Source organism: Emys orbicularis, chromosome 12 (genome assembly GCF_028017835.1).
Source record: "Emys orbicularis isolate rEmyOrb1 chromosome 12, rEmyOrb1.hap1, whole genome shotgun sequence".
In the NCBI taxonomy this organism is placed as follows: domain Eukaryota; kingdom Metazoa; phylum Chordata; order Testudines; family Emydidae; genus Emys; species Emys orbicularis.
In genome coordinates, this window is record NC_088694.1 from 7,383,842 (window position 1) to 7,404,630 (window position 20,789).

A 20,789-nucleotide genomic window follows, 5' to 3' on the forward strand; every position below is an offset into this window, starting at 1 on the left:
AGGATTCATAACACAAACCATGAGCAAAAGCCCCACCCCCAAGTAAGTTTGGCACTATCCTTTTCCCCTCAGGTCCAACAACCCAACAGTCACCCTACTCACACTTTCTGACCTTGGTTAGTGGAGCCCCAGACTGGTTCTTGAGTCCAGTAACCCAAAAGTCACCCCTCCCACAGTTTCTGTCCTTGGTCAGTGCAGCCCCCAGAGTCCAGAAGTTCATCAGCAGAGTCTACCTCCCAGCCTGGGTGGAAGTGGGGGGATGTATGGGGGATATCTTACATGCTCCGCTGCTCTGGTTGACAGCCGATTGCCATGCCTCTCCCTGGGGTTCTGCTGCAGTCTTCACTGCCAGCTGCTCTGCTATCCGTTCCTCTCTGCTAGCTGTCCTGCTAGCCACTCACCAACTTGTCTTCAGCGTGCCCCCACAGCTCTCAGTAACTTCAGCTCTTTAGTGATTTCAGCTGTTAGGTGGGGGGAGAGGGAGAAGGAGGCCCAGTGCTGGCACACTCAGAACCACTAGCCCAAAGTAGGTCTAATGCTTAGACCTAGGAATCAGTGATTTCATCTCTGCAGCACTTAACAAAACTCCTCACTGAATCAACATTAATTCTATTATTACACTGTAGCAAGAGGAAGGGTCAAAGTGGTGTTTGAGGCCCACATTATCAGATGCACATGCCTGTCCCAGCCTCTCTCAATTCACTGGAACTCACATCCCTTGCCTAGCAAGTGCTACTTAGGTGAGGGCGAGTCTCTCCATCATAAAATGCCAAGCACAGTTCTACTGTCCTTGATTCACATAACCAGGATAACAACGCTTTATTACTTCTGCCCCAATAACAAAGATACTGGGGATCCCACAGCAGCCAAAGTGACCATTTGGGCAAGCAGTCCATCATGGTAGGCAGGGTGGGTGTGCCCATGCAAACGAGATCAGCCCCTGAAGTCCTTTTCCACAGCTCACCACCAGCTGTCAGGGTAGAGCTCATTCTGACTCCTCTTACACATGCAATGTATGCATTACACACCACCCATTCCTTCCACTTTGGGACAGCAGAGCTTTATTTCTCTTTCTTTCCAAGGATAGAGAGGGCCTTATATTCCAAGCACATAACAAAAGATCAATGCCAGGTCAAAAAGGGTAATTCGGGTTCAGAATTTTCAGTGTCTGGACAAACAGCTGTGACAAATGGTATCACAGGAGCAGGATGGAGTGGCTATAAAATGAAACCGAGGTGAGACTTTTCCAATCAGCTTTCTCCTCAGAATGAAATGAGTAAATTATAATGACCAAACTATCTTCAGAGGGTGAAATGGTACCTCCAGGAAGAATCATTAAAGGAACATTAGCAGTAAATTATGCTCTTTCAGAGTCAATGTGAGTTGCATTTCATAAGAGAGTTTCCCAAAACTCAAAGTGGCAGACAAAACAAAATCATATTAGTATTGTTGGCATCACACAATCATATTAATGTAGTTATAGACTGATTAAATTCATACTTAGTATGGGCAGGATATATTCCCCTGAAAGGATGTATCAGCTATGAGATGAGACTTCATTTAGTTATTTATTCAGCACTATACATCTGTATTCTTCTTTATATTATGGTAGCACCTTGGAATCCCAATCAAGGACTAAGTCCCATTGTGCTAAGTGCTGGGTAGACACTAAAGTCCTGTTATGCTGGGAGAGGTTAATGGCTGCCATCAAGCAGGGCTTTGACCTATAGATCAGTCATAGACCTGTTTGAAGCAGGTAAGCAGGCAAAGTACCTTTCTTTCAGCCTAAATGGTATGAGCAATTAAGCCCCTTTAGGGAGTGAGATAGCTGGAAATGGTAGAAGCCACTACCCAAGACAATCGGCCACCAGGCAAGGCCTGATCAGAAGCTGAGCCATGTGGGCTGATGTGTTCCCTGACTGCAAATGTTGGGGCTAGGGAAGGAAAGCGAGCAGACAGCAAGAGAAGCAATTGTGAATGTGGCCCTCAGAGGGAACTGAGACAGAGCTCCATGGGGTACAGACTTGGAAGCTGAGAGCAAAGAAACTGCCTCCTTCTATTTGACTCATACTGTGTTCAGGGAAACAAGACTTTGTGTACATTCTCTGTGAATAAATAGTAGTATACTAAAGACTATACCAGAGTCATCTCATCCATTTCTCTTTGTAATGGAAACAATCTGGCAAGGCCCAAATATTGGCTAACTGCTTGTGCCAAAGGGGCTATAGTACTTATATGGCCCCCATAACCATAGTGTCTGACCGCCTCACAGTGTTTAATGTATCTAACCTGACAACACAAATGTGAAGGGGATAATCTCTCTTCCCTTCATTTTACAGATGGGGAAATGAGGCAGAGAGAGGTTAAGTGACTTTCCCAAGGTCACACAAGAAGTCTGTGGCAGAGCAGACACTTGAACCCAGCTCTCCCAAGTCCTAAACTACTGTCCTAACCACTAGACCAGTGATACTCAGACCACACTGGTTCAGGAGCAAAATTAGCGATCAACATTACCCAAAAGAGCCACAGTCGTGTGAATTCATTGTTTCATTTACTATAGTCTAGTAGTGTTTTAATATCATGTGCTGCAAAGAGCTGCAAGAGACACAGTAAAGAGATGCTCGAGAGCCTGAATTTCACTGCACCAGACCATCCTTCCTGCCCCACAGATCAGTCACATCAGACAGGATGCAACCGATGTCATGACCAGACATACAGCTTGAGAGGATGAAGTAATAAAACACAGTGCAGCAGAAAAGCAGAATTCTCAGCTCTCCACTTGTCTAACCAACACGTCCAGTGGATGGTTCTTCCTAAAGAATAGACATAGGGTTTGAAAAACACGACTGGCCTAGAGAAAATGACTGAAATGGCAACCTTCTAACCTTGCACAATAGTCTCAGAAATGCAAAAGAGTGAAATTCTATCATGGAATAGGAATTGCCCGACTGGGATAGACTAGTGGTGTATTCAGTCCTCTAACCTCTCTCTGGCACAGGTGCTTTGAGAAAGGTGCAAGATATCCCAGAGTGGACAATCCTAGAGTAATCTGCTCATAAGGGAAGCTTCTTCCTGATCTCAGTCAAAGATTTGTTGGTTTATGCCCTCAATCATGTAGATTTATTATCCAACCTAATAACTCTTATCCCATCTAATTAACTGTTGACTGATTATCCTGAAATAGCCAATCTTTTTCTTTTTTTAATCTTCCTGGCCTCTATTACACCTTGTGGCAGAAAGTGTCAATTACGTTGCGTAGAAAAGCATTTCCTTTTATGACTTTTGAATGTGTTGCCTTTCAGTGTCATTGAATGGTATAAATGACTACACAAGTGCAAGGCTTGGGAGCAATTGAGTCAACATATGTCCATTATCCATGCCAGAGAAGCCCCCTCAAATTGCTTTGAAGGCTTAGTGAGTTGTGATCAGCATACAGTAAGCCACAGCATTCATTTCAAAGCGAAAGTTAGAATCAAAGGACGGCCTGCAGGAGGAAGAAAATCTTCTAAAGCAAGGTAAAATCATTTCCCACTAGATTATGTGCTAGCCCTAACAGCAATGGCCCTAGATTCAGCCTGTGTTATCCAAGGGGAGGAATTGTAACTGGAGTGCACAGGAGGGTATTGTAGAGAGAGGGCAGAAAATGGTGCAGAATTCAGATTACTCCCAGTCTGGTGTAGGAGGCCTGTTCTTCTATTTTGTATACTTATAGAAATGGACTTGGCAACGTGACAACAGGAAGGCTTTATGAAAGAAATTTACTGCAGAAGATGCAATAGCGGAAAAATGTAAATCCACTGGCTGGGAGTGGGGAGAATGCAGGCAATGATGCTTCCAGTGAAAATGGGTTTTCTCTTATAACAATTATTCAACAACACAGGGCCTGTCTCTCTTGTCAGCTACAACCATGCAAATTAGGAGGAACATCACTGAAGTCAATGAGACAAATCCTCCCTGTAGCCCTACTGACTCCCACAGAGCTTTGATTTACACCAGCTGAGGACGTGTCCCATTGGTTTTATGTTCAGCACTATGTTTTACACCAAGATCAGCTTGAAACATTTCCATCCAAACACTTGACAGAAAATAGCCTGTCTAGGAAATGAGAAATCTTGTGAAAATTTCCAGTTTTCACTGGAAAACCCCAAACCTGACATTTTCCAGTGAAACAAAAAACATTTCAGTTGCAGAAAACTGGGGAAAAAAATCAAAGAAACTTGACAATCTTAAAAATATTTTTTTCCCCCCGAGGGGAAACTTTTCCTCCCCAACCAGCGTTGCTCACTATATGCAGAACTGAAATTAATGGAATTATACTGGTGTAATATCAGCAGGAGAAAAGAAGCAGGCCTAGCATATTTATGCAATTTGCAGAGGATTATTGTATGAGCAATTCAATCTTAGTGCACCAAATATCTCCCTTTCAGAGTGCTACAAAATAGAGCAGTAATCCCTACCTTTTATACCTGTCTCATCACTATATATCCCAAAGAATCATCTCTCTAATTTTCCCAAACCCTTTAGGATGGCTCCATACACAGTGGTGCGGGCAGAAACTGGTTAAGAATGAAGTGTAAAAAGGATGAGTATCTAACTGAAGACTATTTTGGTTGGAAGGGAGCAGAGTATTTTGGGCAGCAGATGTCATACCACCCACCATGGAGGTGGAAAATGTTTGAGGATACCACCTTGTTAAAATTCTGGCAACACAAAACTTACCAAATGCATCTGCTATATATGGAGACTATTACACTAATGATCAAATATGAACGGCCTTCACCATCACTGTGATTTTCATGCTACTCTTAAAGCTATGTGAGTAAATAGTTTGGATTACTGTTGGATTTGTTGAGCTGCAGACAGCTTTCAGCTAACTGCAAGCCAGAACCTTACTTCTGGCTCTGTCAAACAATGAAGGCAATGGAAAAGTGTCCTTGGACAAAATCTATTTCAGACTCAGAGAAAAGTGGATTGCAAGCATGGTAAAGGAGAGCTGCAGCTAGGAACCAGCCAGCACAGAACATAATAGATTAGCTTCTTGAAGTAGACATGGAGTATTCTGTGAGTGAAGAGAAAGTGGCATGTAATCCACTTACCTCACTAAGTGGCCGTCAGCTGTGAAAAAATAAACTTGTGTTGACTTGTGCTCTATTGAATGAATGAAAATCAATGGACTTTATTTGCAAGACTCTTATGTACTGAACACAATGCCGCAGAAGTGGCTTAAGTGTAGGGTAGTGGGCTGTTAACTCTTTCCTCCCTGCAAGATAAATCTGAATTTAGTTTCTACACATGCCTTCAAAATATTAAACACAATCAGCTGGAAATTGTGGAGGGGCATAAATGATGATATAAAGAGCAGGGCAGAGGAGAGTCAAGCCCAGAGGCTCTCAGAAATCTGACCCATTTGTTATTTTTATATTTAAAACCCTGATTTTATTTGACTTTTTAAAAAAATCATGTTTAAATCCATGAAAACCTTACAATCCGGATTCAACGGTCAGCGTATCCTCTGAAAATGCAGCTGTAAAATGTACACTTCCCATGCAATAAGCCTGCAGTTGTGCATGCAGACAGGCCATAAGAAGCAAGGCCGCCCAGAGGATTCAGGGGGCCTGGGGCAAAGCAATTTCGGGGGCCCCTTCCATAAAAAAAAGTTGCAATACTATAGTAACATGTATTTGGAAATGTAAAAAATAACCCGTGAAATACATTCAAAAATTAATTTTTAATAATTTGAAAATACACAAAATACATTATTTAAAAACATTAAATGCTTTAATGGTATGTATACATTTGCAATTACATAATGGGCTGTCGCTGGGTGATGGTTGGTGCCAATGGGCTGTCGCTGCCTGGGGATGGCGCTGCTGTTGCCCAGGGCTGGGTGGGGAGCTAGGCTCTGGGTCGGGGGAAGCCTGGCTCAGAGGGGCTGTGCTCAGAGCTGGGGGTCAGGGCTGTGGGGGGATGGGGTCGGGGGGTGCCCGGCTCACAGGGGCTGGGCTCAGAGCTGGGGGTCAGGGCTGTGGGAGGATGGGGTCGGGGGGTGCCCGGCTCACAGGGGCTGTGCTCAGAGCTGGGGGTCAGGGCTGTGGGGGGATGGGGTCGGGGGGTGCCCGGCTCAGAGGGGCTGGGCTCAGAGCTGGGGGTTAGGGCTGTGGGCGGGAGGTCGGGGGGGTCTGGCTCAGAGGGGCTGGGCTCGGAGCTGGGGGTCAGGGCTGTGGGGGGGATGGGGTCGGGGGGTGTCCGGCTCAGAGGGGCTGGGCTCGGAGCTGGAGGTCAGGGCTGTAGGGGGAGTGGGGTCAGGGGGGTGCCCGGCTCACAGGGGCTGTGCTCAGAGCTGGGGGTCAGGGCTGTGGGGGGATGGGGTCGGGGGGTGCCCGGCTCAGAGGGGCTGGGCTCAGAGCTGGGGGTTAGGGCTGTGGGCGGGAGGTCGGGGGGGTCTGGCTCAGAGGGGCTGGGCTCGGAGCTGGGGGTCAGGGCTGTGGGGGGGATGGGGTCGGGGGGTGTCCGGCTCAGAGGGGCTGGGCTCGGAGCTGGAGGTCAGGGCTGTAGGGGGAGTGGGGTCAGGGGGGTGTCCGGCTCAGAGGGGCTGGGCTCAGAGCTGGGGGTCAGGGCTGTGGAAGGAGGGTCGGGGGGGGGGGTGTCCGGCTCAGAGGGGCTTACCATGCTGCTTACTCCCGCCTCCCCCCTCTCCTGGAGCCTCAGCGCGCCACGTCCAGGAGCAGCCCTGGACAGCACTGCAGCGGTGTGGCTCCACGGGACCTGATCTCCCGCCGCTGGGCCCGGAGCCCCGCCCCCTTACCATGCGGCTCTGAGCGGGAGGAGCTCAGGCCATGCCGCTGAAGCGCTGTCCAGGGCTGCTCCTAGATGCGGCGCGCTGAGGCGCTGGGGGATGGGGGAAGGCGGGGGCAGGGAGGGGAGCCTCCGACATTCCCGGGGCCTGGGGCAAATTGCCCCATTTGCCCCCCCCTCTGGGCGGCCCTGATGAGAAGAAGTTTTATGCACACAAAGGGATGCCACATGCAGATGTGGCCACATGAAAGGAGGGGACCCTTTGGAAAAATGTCTCCCTTACACTATCTATATTCTCATACTATTATTTAAGTCTGGAAAATGGGTAATTTTTTAGGCTACTAATGCAGACTGAGCCTAATCCCACACTGTAAACATTGACTTCAGCAAGTTGTCTGATGGGTCTGAAAGGGTACTGGGATGCAAATGTAAAAATTACACTCCACACAATAAAAATATCAAAGACCCCCCAAAGCATATAGAATCTTTGATGTTTAATGTCCTAGAATGTAGTGTTTAAATTTTGCCCCCAGATGAACATCTTTCCAGGTACCTCAGTACAAGGAAAACTCAACGAGAGTTTGGCCAGAGCAAGAAGTGAAAGCTCCTTGGGGCAAGGACTGTGTCTTCTTTTGTATTTGAATGGGGCCCGGCACATTGTGAGCACTACCAGACAACTAGGAAGATATGAGAAATATCAACGAAAAGAGAGGCATGGGGAGCCATCATCTGGTCCGCTTCCTGCTGAAATCAATGGAAAGTCACCTATGGAGTTCAACGGGAGGTGGATTATGCCCTTGGCAAGGGGGCAGCGTCAAAGGACACACAGATGGCAGCACGTTATTGTGAAGTAATCATACTGGAGGGATAGCGGTAAACTGCCAGGCAGCAGCATTCCTTTAGAGGGCAGGAAAGGGGATTAAAGCCTTGGCTACACTCGCGGATTCACAGCGCCGCCGCGGCGAGTGTAGTGCGAGTGTAGTCGCGCCACCAGCGCTGCGAGAGCTCTCTCGCAGCGCTGCAAGTACTCCACCTCTCCGAGGGGAATAGCTTGCAGCGCTGCGAGGGAGCGTGCAGCGCTGCAGGTGCTGATTACACTGGCGCTTTACAGCGCTGCACTCGCTGCGCTCAGGGTGGGTGTTTTTTCACACCCCTGAGCGCAGCAAGTGCAGCGCTGTGAATTGCCAGTGTAGCCAAGGCCTAAGTATGACACTTGCTCATGCAACATTGGGCATTCAAGACACTCAGGGTACGTCTACACTACCCGCCAGATCGGCGGGTAGTGATTGATCTAGTGTAGACGCGATAAATTGATCCCTGATCATTCTGCCATCGATTCCGGAACTCCACCACGGCAAGAGGCGGAAGCGGAGTCGACGGGGGAGTGGCGGCCGTCGATCGCGCGCCGCAAGGACGCGAAGTAAGTGATTCTAAGTTGATCTAAGATACGTCGACTTCAGCTATGCTATTCTCGTAGCTGAAGTTGCGTATCTTAGATCGATCCGCCCCCCTCTCCCCACAGTGTAGACCAGGCCTCAGGAAGGTGGCTGAACAAAATCCTTCCAGATGCAGAAATTGTAGCCCATCACCAATATCATCTGAATACTCACTGCCCCAGGGTACCCCTGCAGTGACTGACTCCATGGCTTCTATAAGGCAGTAAAATTACATGAAAACTGCCATGAACACTTCAGGTTCAAAAGGCCCCTTTCCCGTCCACTGCAGAACCCAAGATGTCTATGTTCTCTGCTGGGATAGACCCTGCTGTGTGGAGAAATGGATGAAAGTTAGAAGTGTCTCAAGCTGAACATGGAGAATTGGGCAGCCCCTTCTTCTTGACCCAGAAAAGAAACAAAACATGAAAGATTTCAATGTGATGTTCCAAGCAATGCTAGAACGATGTTTAACAAGAAGAAGTGGAAAGATGGCATTATTGGGATGCAAATGTAAAAAATATGTTCAGGGCAATTAAACATCAAAGATCCCCAAAAGCTTTTCCCTGCCAGACATGACACCAGCGTTCTCCATCATCACGACTGCCGGATGGAAGCGAATCCAGCACCATATCATATCTGCGCAGATCAAACCTGGTGCGTGTCAGGAACGTTACCCCTTTGATAGGCATCAGAACATGCCCAGGGCAGAGGAAACAGAGAAATATTTCTAAATGTCAGTAAGTGAAAGTGCCATCTGTTTGGCTCAAGCAGATGCTGTATAGAGACCATAGTAAAATCCTTTCAGGGAGGGATGGGGGAAAGACAATTAAATAGCTGTTTTAAATTATCCAGAAGAAGATTAAAGCCAACTACAGGGCTTTCTTTCCTCTGTGCAGAGGAGCCAGTAGATTAACGTAATCTTTCCCACTTTTTTGCAAACGGTCGGTAAGAGGAAAACCTAAGAACTAAATTGATCTGCCACAACATTTCCTTGTTCTTTTATTCCCTACAGCCGACATCTCAGAAAAGAGAAATCAAATGAATTCAAATCAGTACAAAAAAGAGTGTGTAAGAACTGCCACAACAAGTGGTTACATAATGCAATGAAAGCATGAGCTTCTTTAATTTAGATCCAGAGATAAGGACCGCTGCAGCGCAAAGGGGCTAGGATTAGTCATTCTTGGCTAATGCCGCACTTGGCAACCAAGATCAGCTGCTTTGTTGATGCGGTTGCTTTGAGAAGCTGACATCTCATATGTTTAATTCTCTGCTTAACAAAATGTTTTATTATCAAAAGGAAGAATTCAAATCACTGAGCCTGATTCTTCACTGTCCTGCACCTTGCAGAATGGCTTACACCTGCAAGAGAGAGTGCAAAATGCTAACATATCAGAATTCTCTTTGTTTGCATCAGTGATCGCATTTTACCCCCATTCTGCACTCGCTGCATACAGGTGGAACGCCCCAGTTCAGGGCTCCATCCCTAGTCAGCACAGTAATTGAGCATTTACATAAGTCTCATTGAATTCAATGAGACTTAAGCATGTGCTTAAAGTTAAACAGGTGCTTAATCACTGTGCTGGAGTCTACATGGCCACATAAGATGCAAAACAGTAGAGAATCAAGCCCCCTGGCTTGCCTATATACAAAAAAGTTGTGCCACTCTACCTGTGGCAGACTAGTTCAAGTGTGCAACCCCTTTAATTTGGACATAGTTATATCAGGATAATGGTACTTATATAGCTCTTCCCATATGGGAAACTATACCAGTATAAAGGTAGCTTTATACCAATATAACTGCATCCACTCTAGGATTTGTACTGGTATAACTATTTCAATTAAAAAAAAAAAAACCAAACAGACCCCTAACCGAGATAGCTACATGCATATAGACCAAGCCTTGGTGATAGAAAACTTTTCTAAAACAGGTTTAGTTTCCCACTGCTGCATGTAAGAGTGGTGAGTAATTGACCTTTAATAGCACTAAAGTTTTAAAACTAAAAGTTATGCTAATGCAAGGACAAGACAGTGGGTGCATTCACCTAAGTTACACTGGTGTAAATCCAGAATGTCTGTACTGAAGTTATAGAGTCATTCTGGTTTGACCCAGGTACAAACACAAGTAGAAACTGACCATTTTGTTTTAGTGGTCTGCAGAGAGCTTCCGTCATCTATCGTTTGTTATTTACACCGTGCCATAGATATACCTGCCCTTTTGCCAACAAACAGAAGAAAATGGCCAGGAACCTGGGAGGGGAGCTTCCTGCAGTTCCACCAGAGTGAACCTGCCTCACCCAGCCCCCGGAGGATTCGTCTTTTAGAAGAACTATTCAGGTGGTGTAGAGCGGAGTTGGTTGGGAATTTAACAACAAGGTTTTTTGATGGAAAATGCCAATTCGTGAAAACTGAAACTTTTCATGGGAATTTACCAGTTGTGATGAAACTTTGTCAGAGGAGGTTTCTCGGGTCCATTATGGAATGTCAGGGAGCAGTGGCAGGAAGGAGAGATACACCCCTGCCTGATTCTTACCGGGGACTTGAACCTGGGTCTCCCATATCTCGGAGAGTGTACAAGCCACATGCTATTGGCTATTTTGGGGTGAGTGTCTCTTTGCCTCTCCAGTTTTTCATTGAAAAATTTCCAAAGGTCTCAGTTTTATCCTGATGCAGAATAAGATTTGTTTATTTATTTAAATTGCAATAATTCTTATGGGATGGGAAAAAACCTCTAGTGCAGAGTCACCACAGCTGGTCTTCAAGACACCCTCTGCTGGGGGACATGATAAGGGAAAAGGAGGAATGACTGGGACTCCCTTGCACCCCAGTGATTTCTGGCTGCTGGAATGGCCCCTCTGGGCTGAGGGCCTGGGCATCAATTGCCAAAATCACCACTTTTGCATGCACATACTCCCGATCTATGCTGAACACTCCTGTGTCAGCTCAAGATCATGGCCAGTACCCTTCCCTAGGGAAGAATATAACGTAAGGGCTGCACTGAGGTCAACTGCAGTGCTCATAATATGGGAGGACTGAGGTTTCTTTATAAACCTCACAGAAAAAATACATTTATAGAAGTGAGACTTGAAGGATGGAGGCGGGGTAGCATTTGGGCTAAGCAGTAGGCTCCAGGAAGTAGTGAGTTTCCATTAGCAATAAGAGATGCAGCAGGTGGGCAGAGCTACAGACATCCTAACTTTGATGAACATACTGAGAGTCCAAGCTTACATGCTGAGGCTCTACTGGCCCAGTCTTGTATTTCTGATTCTCTAGTTCTTCACCAATCTAGGTGTAGAGAAACTGGAAAGGATCCAGAGGCGAGCAACAAAGATGATCAAAGGTATAGAATACCAGCTATATGAGCAAAGGCTGTAGGAACTGGGTATGTTTAGTTTGGAAAAGAGGAGATTAAGGGGGGATATGATAGTGGTCTTCAGATCCTTGAAAGGCTGCCATAAAAAAGATGGAGAAAAGTTGTTCTCTTTTGCCACAGAGGGCAGGACAAGAGGCAGTGCATCCAAACTACAGCACAGCAGATTTAGATTAAATCTCAGGAAAAACTTCCTAGCTGTAAGAACAGTAGGACAATGTAGCAGACGCCTCTGGAGGTTGTGGAAGCTTGTTCACTGGAGGTTTTCAAAGAGCAGCTGGATAGCCGTCTGTCTTGAATGGTTTAGACACAACAAATCTTGCATCTTGGCAGGGGGTTAGACCCTCACGGTCCCTTCTAACCCTATGATTTCTATCCTGAAACCTGACTCACTTTTTCCAGTTCCACTCGTTAAGTTCCCCTGAGGGCACTCTGGAACGGGCATGACATTGAGAGCAGGTAGAAATAAAACAGAATGGTTAGTTATGAAGCCTATTCTTTCATACGAAGGATTATGTACTATACCAAGTACCTTAACAGTCTGCAGACACTGTGACACATAATAAACAAGGGATTTGGAGAGATAGGCAAACGACTTCCATACAAGGATCGTGGGACTAAGAGCTGCATTACTATAACTGCCCGCCAAAACCTTTGAGGAGTCGCAGAACAGCTCCCTGTATTAGAAACAGGTGGTAAGAAACACATGTGCGTTCTGAGAGGTAGATTCTCACCACTTATGTCTCAGAGCAGATGAGCATTTAGAAATTCAGCTTTTTGCCCCCCAGTTGCACAGAGTTGTGCACTTGGAACACAGTCACTTTGCCTGACACCTTTTCACACGCGCTGAGCCCTTTCGACACTGCCAAGCATAGGCCAGATCCTTGAAGTCGATGGAGTGACACTGTTTTACTGCAGCTCAGAGTCTATCGCCGTGTATTTTAACAAGGGGACTTGCGCCAGCTGTCTATGCAAATAAATGGCACATCCGCATGCGTCAGGTACTTGTATATCTGGCCACAGTGAATTACAGTCATCCCTAAAGGAAGAAGCAGGCTGAAGTCAGTACCGAGGCTGAGAAGAGGTTCCCATCACTCAGGACCCGCAATGCTATATTTGCCCTACAAACCCCATTGATTTCTCCAATACACCGTTCCTGCACTGGAACAATTGGGGGATTTTTTTTTACTCAAGACAATTATAACTTCGGTTGTACCATGAGAGCAGCTCTAAGTGTGTGTTAGTTGACCAAGATATGTATGAGGGCAGCAGAGAGAGAGAGAGCCATCTGTCCTCTCTCTACCACATGTGCACCACCCATCTCCCTTGTAAGCTAGGAAGGAGCAGGACTCTGGGGCAGTGCTGTGGGTTGAGATTTTGCACAGCTGGCTTTACCATTGCGATAGGTGTTGCAGCCTCATGCCCTCCTTTGGCCAAAGATTTTTCAATGTAGTTTTTGGGGGTCTCCCGCTTGTAGTCTCCTTTGACATTGTTTCTGAGCCCTATAGCAATGCCTTCCATGTTCTAGGTTTTAGAAGCAGCTAGAAATCAGCCCGAGCAGCAGGATATATTATACAGAGCCAGGCTTGGTACGTTTGCGTACAGTGAGTAAATGCAGTTACTTGGAATTCAGCTGTACATGTGTGGTTTCTTCATATTCCTATTGCTGTGCAAACAGCAGAATACCGCTGCCCAGCTAAATGTGAAGAACTGAAAGTGGGGGGTATTTCCCTGACAATAACTGGGGGGATGGATCCAGGCTGTCCCCTCCTTCCAAGACCAGAGATGATCCCGGGCAGCACGTACCTATGTGGTGGAGGCCTGGGGGAGTGTGCGGGAGAGGGGGGGCACTGCTGCTGGCTGAAGGAATGGCTCTCACAACCAGCTCAATAGGCTTGCACAGTATCATGGGAGAGCTGTCCTATTGTGAGGAGAAATGGAGCCTTCTTTTATAAAGGCTGAAGGCGAAGTGGTTTTGAAACTATTGCAGCACGGGTAAATACAAGGCCTGATTACTGAGTTAGATGCACAACTGTATGTGTAAAAATGTTTGTGCAATTGTCTGTCTCATTTGCACTTGGAGTTAATGATTAATGTATAAATCACGCAATTGCTCATCAAGTGTGACAACAAGTTTGCACGCAGTCACACTGGCCAGGCCTGCATTTGGCGCACAGTTTCACTTACTTTTTCCTTATGCAGTTACATGCCTCCCTTGTTTGAAAGTCAGACCCATGGACAATAGCAGTTCCATGAAATAGCCAAAAGCATTCTGGGTATTAACATGCAAAATGAGCAGACCAAACATCTCACTCAAAAACTCTTCTTCCTGTTACCACCGCAGTGAGTAGCTTTAAAAACCTACTCCAGCTGAAGTGGCATCCAAACATTAATTTGCCTGTGTGGAAATGGTTTTGAGAGGTGCTTTAGTTTATGTGAACAATTGGCTGCAGTTTCAGTTAGAGGATGGCTTTCAGTTAAAGTATTAAACAGACTTAAATAATGTAGTTCCAATGTACTTAATGCCTGTTGCCAAATTCAAGACTGAGGCCAAAATGCAAGCCAGATGCACTGGATTGACAAATAGACTGAAGGCTGGTCAATGAAGATACACGATAGAGCATAAGCATAAGCAGCTGCAAAGATGGTGACATACAAAACTGAGAAACATCACTATTCTGTAAGATTAAACATCAAAGGCTCTCCAGAGCTAACCCCTTCAAGGCATGATGTGGCAATGAGTTTAAAGTCCTGCATTACTGTTAGTTCAACCTCCCCGCCCACAGTTATACCAGTTAGTTTATCTAATGTATTACTTTTACTGCATTTATTATTCCTTAGAACTTAAAGAGCATTTTTGAATTACTATCAAAAGATTAACTAATTAACGTTCAGTAAAGCCTTCTTAATTAAGAAGTGTTAAAGCATAGGGCATATGCTAAAGACCTGCCATGAATATTGGTTCAATTTATAGACTCACAGACTTTAAGGTCTGAAGGGACCACCGTGATCATCTAGTGTGATCTCCTGCACCTTGCAAACCAAGGAACATCCCCCATCCACTCCTGTAATAGACACCTAACCTCTGGCTGAATTACTGAAGTCCTCGAATCATGGTTTAAAGACTTCAAGTTACAGAGAATTCACCACTTACACTAGTTTAAACCTGCATATGACCCGTGCTCCATGCTGCAAAGGAAGGCAAAAAAAAGCCCCAGGGTCTCTGCCAATCTGACATCGGGGAAAATTCCTTCCTGACCTCAAATATGGCGATCAGTAAGACTCTGAGCATGTGGGCAAGACCCACCAGGCAGATATCTGGGAAAGAATTCTCTGCAGCAACTCAAGAGCCCTCCCCATCTAGTGTCCCGTCTCCAGCCATTTCATTATGTTCATGAATATTCTAATTTAATTGTGGGAATCTTTGCCAAAAACTGCAAATTTTAAGCAAATATTGACAAACATTTGCAGAAAGCAGATTTTAAATACATACCAATATTCACACCAGAAATTGATTCTAAGAGGTATGTTCATCCAATCGGGCAACAGAAGCAACAGCGTGTTCCTATGTGTCCAATCAAAGATATTCACCACAGCTTAAACTGGTTTCTGACTATGGAATAGTTTCAATTAACTGCTTGCAAGCCAGATACAAAACAAAAAACTATTTACAAGTAATACTTTAGAATTAATTGAATCATGAACAAGTTCAAGAAAATCATAACCTGCTTGCAGACAACCTGCAAACAGGAAAAGTGATTTATTTAACAGTATTTACCCAGCTCTGATAAGTGCAATATCATTATTTCCATTTTACGTGTGGAAAACTGATTCGCAGTTAATTGGCTTGCCCAAGGCCACAGACTTGTATGTTGTGAGAGAATGCATTGTCACACACTGTGCCACTCAACTTGATTAATGCACTTCAAGCCTGACTTGCAATATCTCTACTTGTTCAGTCCTGTTTCCGCCCCCCCCCCCCCCGTACTAGCTTCATAGAGCGAAGAACTGCATGCTGCTTTATCATATGTTTAAAAGGAACTAAACAGCCATTAAACCAGCATCTCGCATGAGCAAATCAGCATTTAAATCTAGGTCTCCAGACAGGGAAAGCTGCTGTGCTACATAAATGAATACCAAGCCCGCTGCTGTTTTACATTACAAGTTACCATTATGTACTCTTAGTTTTTTCAATTAGTGCACAAGTGAAATTAGAAACCCCCAAAACAAAATGTACGTTTTTCTACACTGGTCAGTTAGATCACACAAAGTGATGCATTTCCTGTTGTGTAATAAATTAATGCCCCTGCACTTTCATGTTTGAAATAATACAACACTGATATCCCACAGCACTGAGATATATATTAAACAATGATGATTAAAGTTGCTTAGAAATGCATGTCATCTGTAATCTCTGAAGATGCATATTAGGAGATAAACCCACCTCCTCAGCCCCACAGCCAGCCATTGGATGTCATTTTTAATCCTAAACAGAAGATGATTTGAAATACAAGATATCTGGACTTCAATTGCACTGGTCTCCCATTAAGGATAGCTGTTTGATCGGAAGTTGAAAGTTAGGTACTATACTCTGTCTTCTTCTCAGCACACATATCTCAGCCCTCTTCATCGGAAAAAAGGTGCTGATTTGCTTCCGTTTAACTGAATATAATTCCCTCTCTACGAACTAGTCTGAGGAGTATTTAAAAAGAAAAGATTTAGTGTACACACTGTTATATACTCTTTTAAACTCTAATTGGCTAGAGATTAACTCCCACCCCTCTGAAAACTCATGTCTAGAAGACAAGACCCTGAAAAGTTCTCAGATCTGAGACTGGCATCAACAGAAAAAACTACATAGGCTGATTTCTCTTTTCTTCCAGTTCATGTCCAGTTTTCTTACATTTTCAAGCCTATTGCTCCAGTACATAAATATCCTTGAAGAGTTAGAAATTCCATCAAAAGGTAAAAGTAAAATGTGCATAAGCAAACAGAACACTGACTAAACTGTTATCCTGCATTCCGTTCCACACACTATATAGCGTTCGATCTTCAGTTTGTGTAAAGCGGCAGAGCTCCTCTGAAGTTGAAGGAGCTCCTCTGCATTATTCCAAGTAGCGATTTGTGCTTAAACAGCAGCTCTTTGCCTTGCAAGTTAGTTCATTTTTAATGTCTGTATTGTGACATGAGCCATAACTTTGTGAAATTATGTTCTGTTGCCATAGGGAGGAAATACGATGATATCAGCAGAGAAATGTAATTTGAAGATTGGAAGAAAGGAAATCTATGTTTCCTTGATACCATGACAAGTTAAGAGCAGGTGCAAGAGAAATATACAGAATTCAGAAAAGTCAGAGTCAAAGGGTGGGATTGTATTTATTCCAGTGGTTAACTGCTGCTGTAAAGTGAAAACAGTAACATACAAGACACACGAGTCCAAGTCCTCATCCAATGGAGTTTTGCCAGTTTACACCAACTGAGGGTCTGGCCCCAACAGCACTGAGCACTGGAGACATTATTAAAATGGGGAACTGGCCTTGTTTTCCCCTGAATTTACAGAGAGCCAAGTCACCAGTGTCTACTTTAGAAACCATTTCTGCTACTTGCTGAAGTGCAGTGGAGAGATGCTAGTTTGGCTGAAGCAGATGTTGGAGCTTATTCTGATCTCACTAACACCTGGAATTTGCCTGGGTATAATTCCATCGGCTTCAGTGGAGTTACTTCTCATTCACACCAGTGCAAGATCAGAATCAAGCCCCAAGACAGATCAGAAAAGACCTTTGCTTCTTTTATGCACAAAAATTGCACAGGATGGATGGATGCGTTTGTCTGGAAAGGGATCAGTATGTCAATTCTTCTCCTCCTCCCACCCCGCCTCCCTCTTTGGCCAGGCAGCAGCTTGCAATAAAAGTAAGCACATGTTCACCTGGAACACCACCACCTTCTGCTCTCCAGAGACCATTTCAAGGGACTTACCCTCAGTCGTACAAGTGCAAAGGGTGACTAATGCTGAGGCTTGCACAAAGCACATCTACAAAGTTTTGCCGGTTTATGATGTCAGCTAGAACAGTGGTTCTCAACCCGGGGTATGTGTACCCCTGGGAGTATGCAGAGATCTTCCAAGGGCAGGGCCGGCTCTGGCTTTTTTGCTGCCCCAGGCAAAAAAGCCTCCCGCCGCCCCCCCCCTGCCCCCGGCAGGGAGCGCGGCAGGGGAGGGCGCCGAGCCCGGCCGCGGGCCCGCTCTCCCCAACCGGCCGGAGCGCCGGGAGGAGGGCGGAGAGCCCGGCCGGGGCTCCGCTCTCCCCGGTGGCCAGAGCGCCGGGAGGAGGGCGGAGAGCCCGGCCGGGGCTCCGCTCTCCCCAGCGGTCAGAGCGCCGGGGGGAGGGCGGCGAGCCCGCCGCGGCTCCGCTGGCGGCCGGAGCGCTGGGGGAGGGCGGCGAGCCCGCTGCGGCTCTGCTCTCCCCGGCAGCCGGAGCGCCGCGGGGAGGGCGGCGAGCCCAGTCGCGGCCCTGCTCTCGGGCCGGAGCGCCGCACCGCGCCGCCCCCCTCCAGGTGCCGCCCCAAGCATATGCTTGGTGGGCTGGTGCCTGGAGCCGGCCCTGTCCAAGGGGTACTCAACTCATCTAGATCAGTGTTCCTCAACCTGAGGGCTGCAACCCCCAGATTGTCATGGGATGGATTTAGGGGGATCACAAGTGCAGAGCCAGCATTACAGGGTGTCAAGCATGGCAATTACCTGGGGTCCCACACCACAAGGGGCCCTGCGAAGCTAAGTTACATGCTTCAGACAAGGTTCACAAATGAAAAAACAGGCTCAAGTATCACATTGAAATGTAAGTACAATATTTATATTCCAATCAATTTATTTTATAATTATCTGGTAAAAATTAGAAAGTCAGCACTTGTTCAGTGCTAGTACCTTTGTATTTTTATGTCTGATTTTGTCAGCAAGTAGTTTTTAAGTGAGGTGAAACTTGGGGGGAGGCAAGATAAATCAGATTCCTGAAAGGGGTACAGTGGTCTGGAGAGACTGAAAACCACTGAGCTAGAGCACTGGCTTGCAACACAGCCAGGTCCAAAGGAGATCAATGAGTGACCATGCTCTACAGAGCTGCTGTTCTCTAGGAAAGCCAGCAGGTGCTAGGTTAAAAAAAAAAGTCAATCAATCAATCAAAGCACCTTACTGACCACTGATCTCCAGTGTAGCTACATGCAGTCAGGTCCCAGCATGAACACAAAGGAACGCAGGAAAACTCACCTGAATGACAGTCTTAAGCGTGGAGGCTTCCACAATGGTGGTACAGATCAGAGAGTCCGGCTGCTGGTCCCTGCCATAGATCTCGCCCATGGTGAAGATCATGGGGATGGCCAGCAGGAAAGAGGCCACCCAGATGCAGCTGATGAACTTCTTGGTCCTGCTCCTGGACATGATGCTCTTGGCTTTGAAGGGGTGGCAGATGGCCATGTACCTCTCCACGCTGAGGCTGGCGATGTTGAGGGCAGTGGCGTAGGTGCAGGCATCCCTCAGGAAGTAGTAGCCTTTGCAGACGGCGTCCCCGAAGGCCCAGGGGTGGTGCACCCAGATGAAGTTGTACAGCTCGATGGGCATGCACAGGAGGAAGATGAGCAGGTCAGAGAAAGCCAGGCTGGCCAGGTGGTAGTGCACCGTGCTCTGCAGGTTCTGCAGGGACTTCTTGCGCACCAGGGTGTAGGCGGTGATGGAGTTGCCGATGGTGCCCACCAGGAAGAGAGCCAGGTAGATGACCGTGACCATGACTTTGGAGTAGATGTCGGTGTTCACATCCAGATCTTCCTCGTCCGGCCCTTCGGAGTACAGATCCGAGCTGTTGGAGACGTTCCCAGCCGCATCGCCCGTGGGCTGCAGGTGAAACGGGCTCGGGTGCTGCTGCCACGAAGAAGTTGCGTTCAGGTGCATGGTCAGGAGCCGGGCGGCCGAGGGATGCTTGGCGAAGGAGGCTGCCCCGCGTGGTACCCAGCGCTCCGCCAGGCTGCGAGGGTGGAACGCTGCCACTAAGAAGCGGAGTGGAAACTTGGCTCGTTTAAATGCGCCGGAGAAGGCGGCGCCCGGAGGGGGAGCGAGAGCCCGCCCAGCTCGATTCACAAAATCCGGCGGCACAAGGGGCTGCGCTTGGCTCTCTCTCCCCCCCACCCCCCGCCCGCCTGCGTCTGGTTCCCAAGGCTGCTCCCGCTCCCCAGATGCGAGCCGCACTAATGGGGTTGAAGCAGGGCGAGGATCGCTCTGCTCGCTCTCACACACAGCCCGTCGAAGCTGGGCAGCTAGTGGTGTGTGATGTGAACGAACTGGAAAAAGGTAAAAGCCGGATCGAGCTGGAGCCTGGCGGATCCTGCTCATTTTTGCCCCACCCGGGCTCAAATGGCACCGACGGAGAGCAAGGCTGGGTGCTCTTGCTGGACCGATATTAACCCAGACCCCGATGTACCTCCCCCCCCCCCCAGCACACGTGCCGCAAAAACCCGGCCCCAGCACGTGGATTGCTCCTGGATCCAGCCACGTTTGGACCCCGAGCTACCAAATGCTAGTTCCTAAACAGTGAACACGCCTCCCGCCTAGTGCACCAAAACACTCCCGAGTGGGGTGCACAAGTGCCCATCAAAACCTGGACCCGGCCCCTGGCTCTAACTGGAATCTTTGGCCTCAAGCCCCACTTTGTACAGTCTAAATAGGAAATGTGTAGCCACAGCTACTTCACTGTAAAAAACTGGACTCCCTGCATCCTGGCCCAGGTAGTTGGTACCTGGAGCCTATTTTTAATCTTAACCACCCTTTCCCCCGCCCCCTAAATTCTACTGTCTAAACAGAGGGGGAAATCTCGGGTCCTAGTGCAACCAAAAAACCCAGCTCCTGTTGCAAACTGGGGCAGCACCACAAAAACACGAGTGTGGTGGGGTCTGCAGGATCTTACCTTTTTTAAAATTATTATTATCATCATTATTATTTGGCTCCCAGATTCCAAAACTGGGCACTAGTTGGTGTTCCGACCTGGCCAGAAAAATCCAAACTCCAACACATCCAAGTGCAAGAGCGACATAAATACACCAGGATATTGCTGGATCTAGCACATTTTTGCCCAGAAGCCTGTTAATTCTACTGAGTAAAGAGATCAAGGGTTGCCGCTCCTAGCCCTGCAGTTTACAATGTAATTCATTAA

General features: G+C 47.0%; 1 protein-coding gene across 1 annotated transcript in view; it reads right to left on the minus strand.

The window, feature by feature from the left end:
* The window catches only part of NTSR1 (neurotensin receptor 1), a 99,266-nt gene extending 79,732 nt beyond the window's left edge, over window positions 1-19,534 (minus strand). The window contains exon 1 of the mRNA XM_065414990.1: window positions 18,857-19,534. Coding sequence (XP_065271062.1) covers window positions 18,857-19,534 — 678 coding nt within the window. The remainder of the gene's footprint in view (window positions 1-18,856) is intronic.
* Between the last annotated feature and the right edge of the window lie 1,255 nt (window positions 19,535-20,789).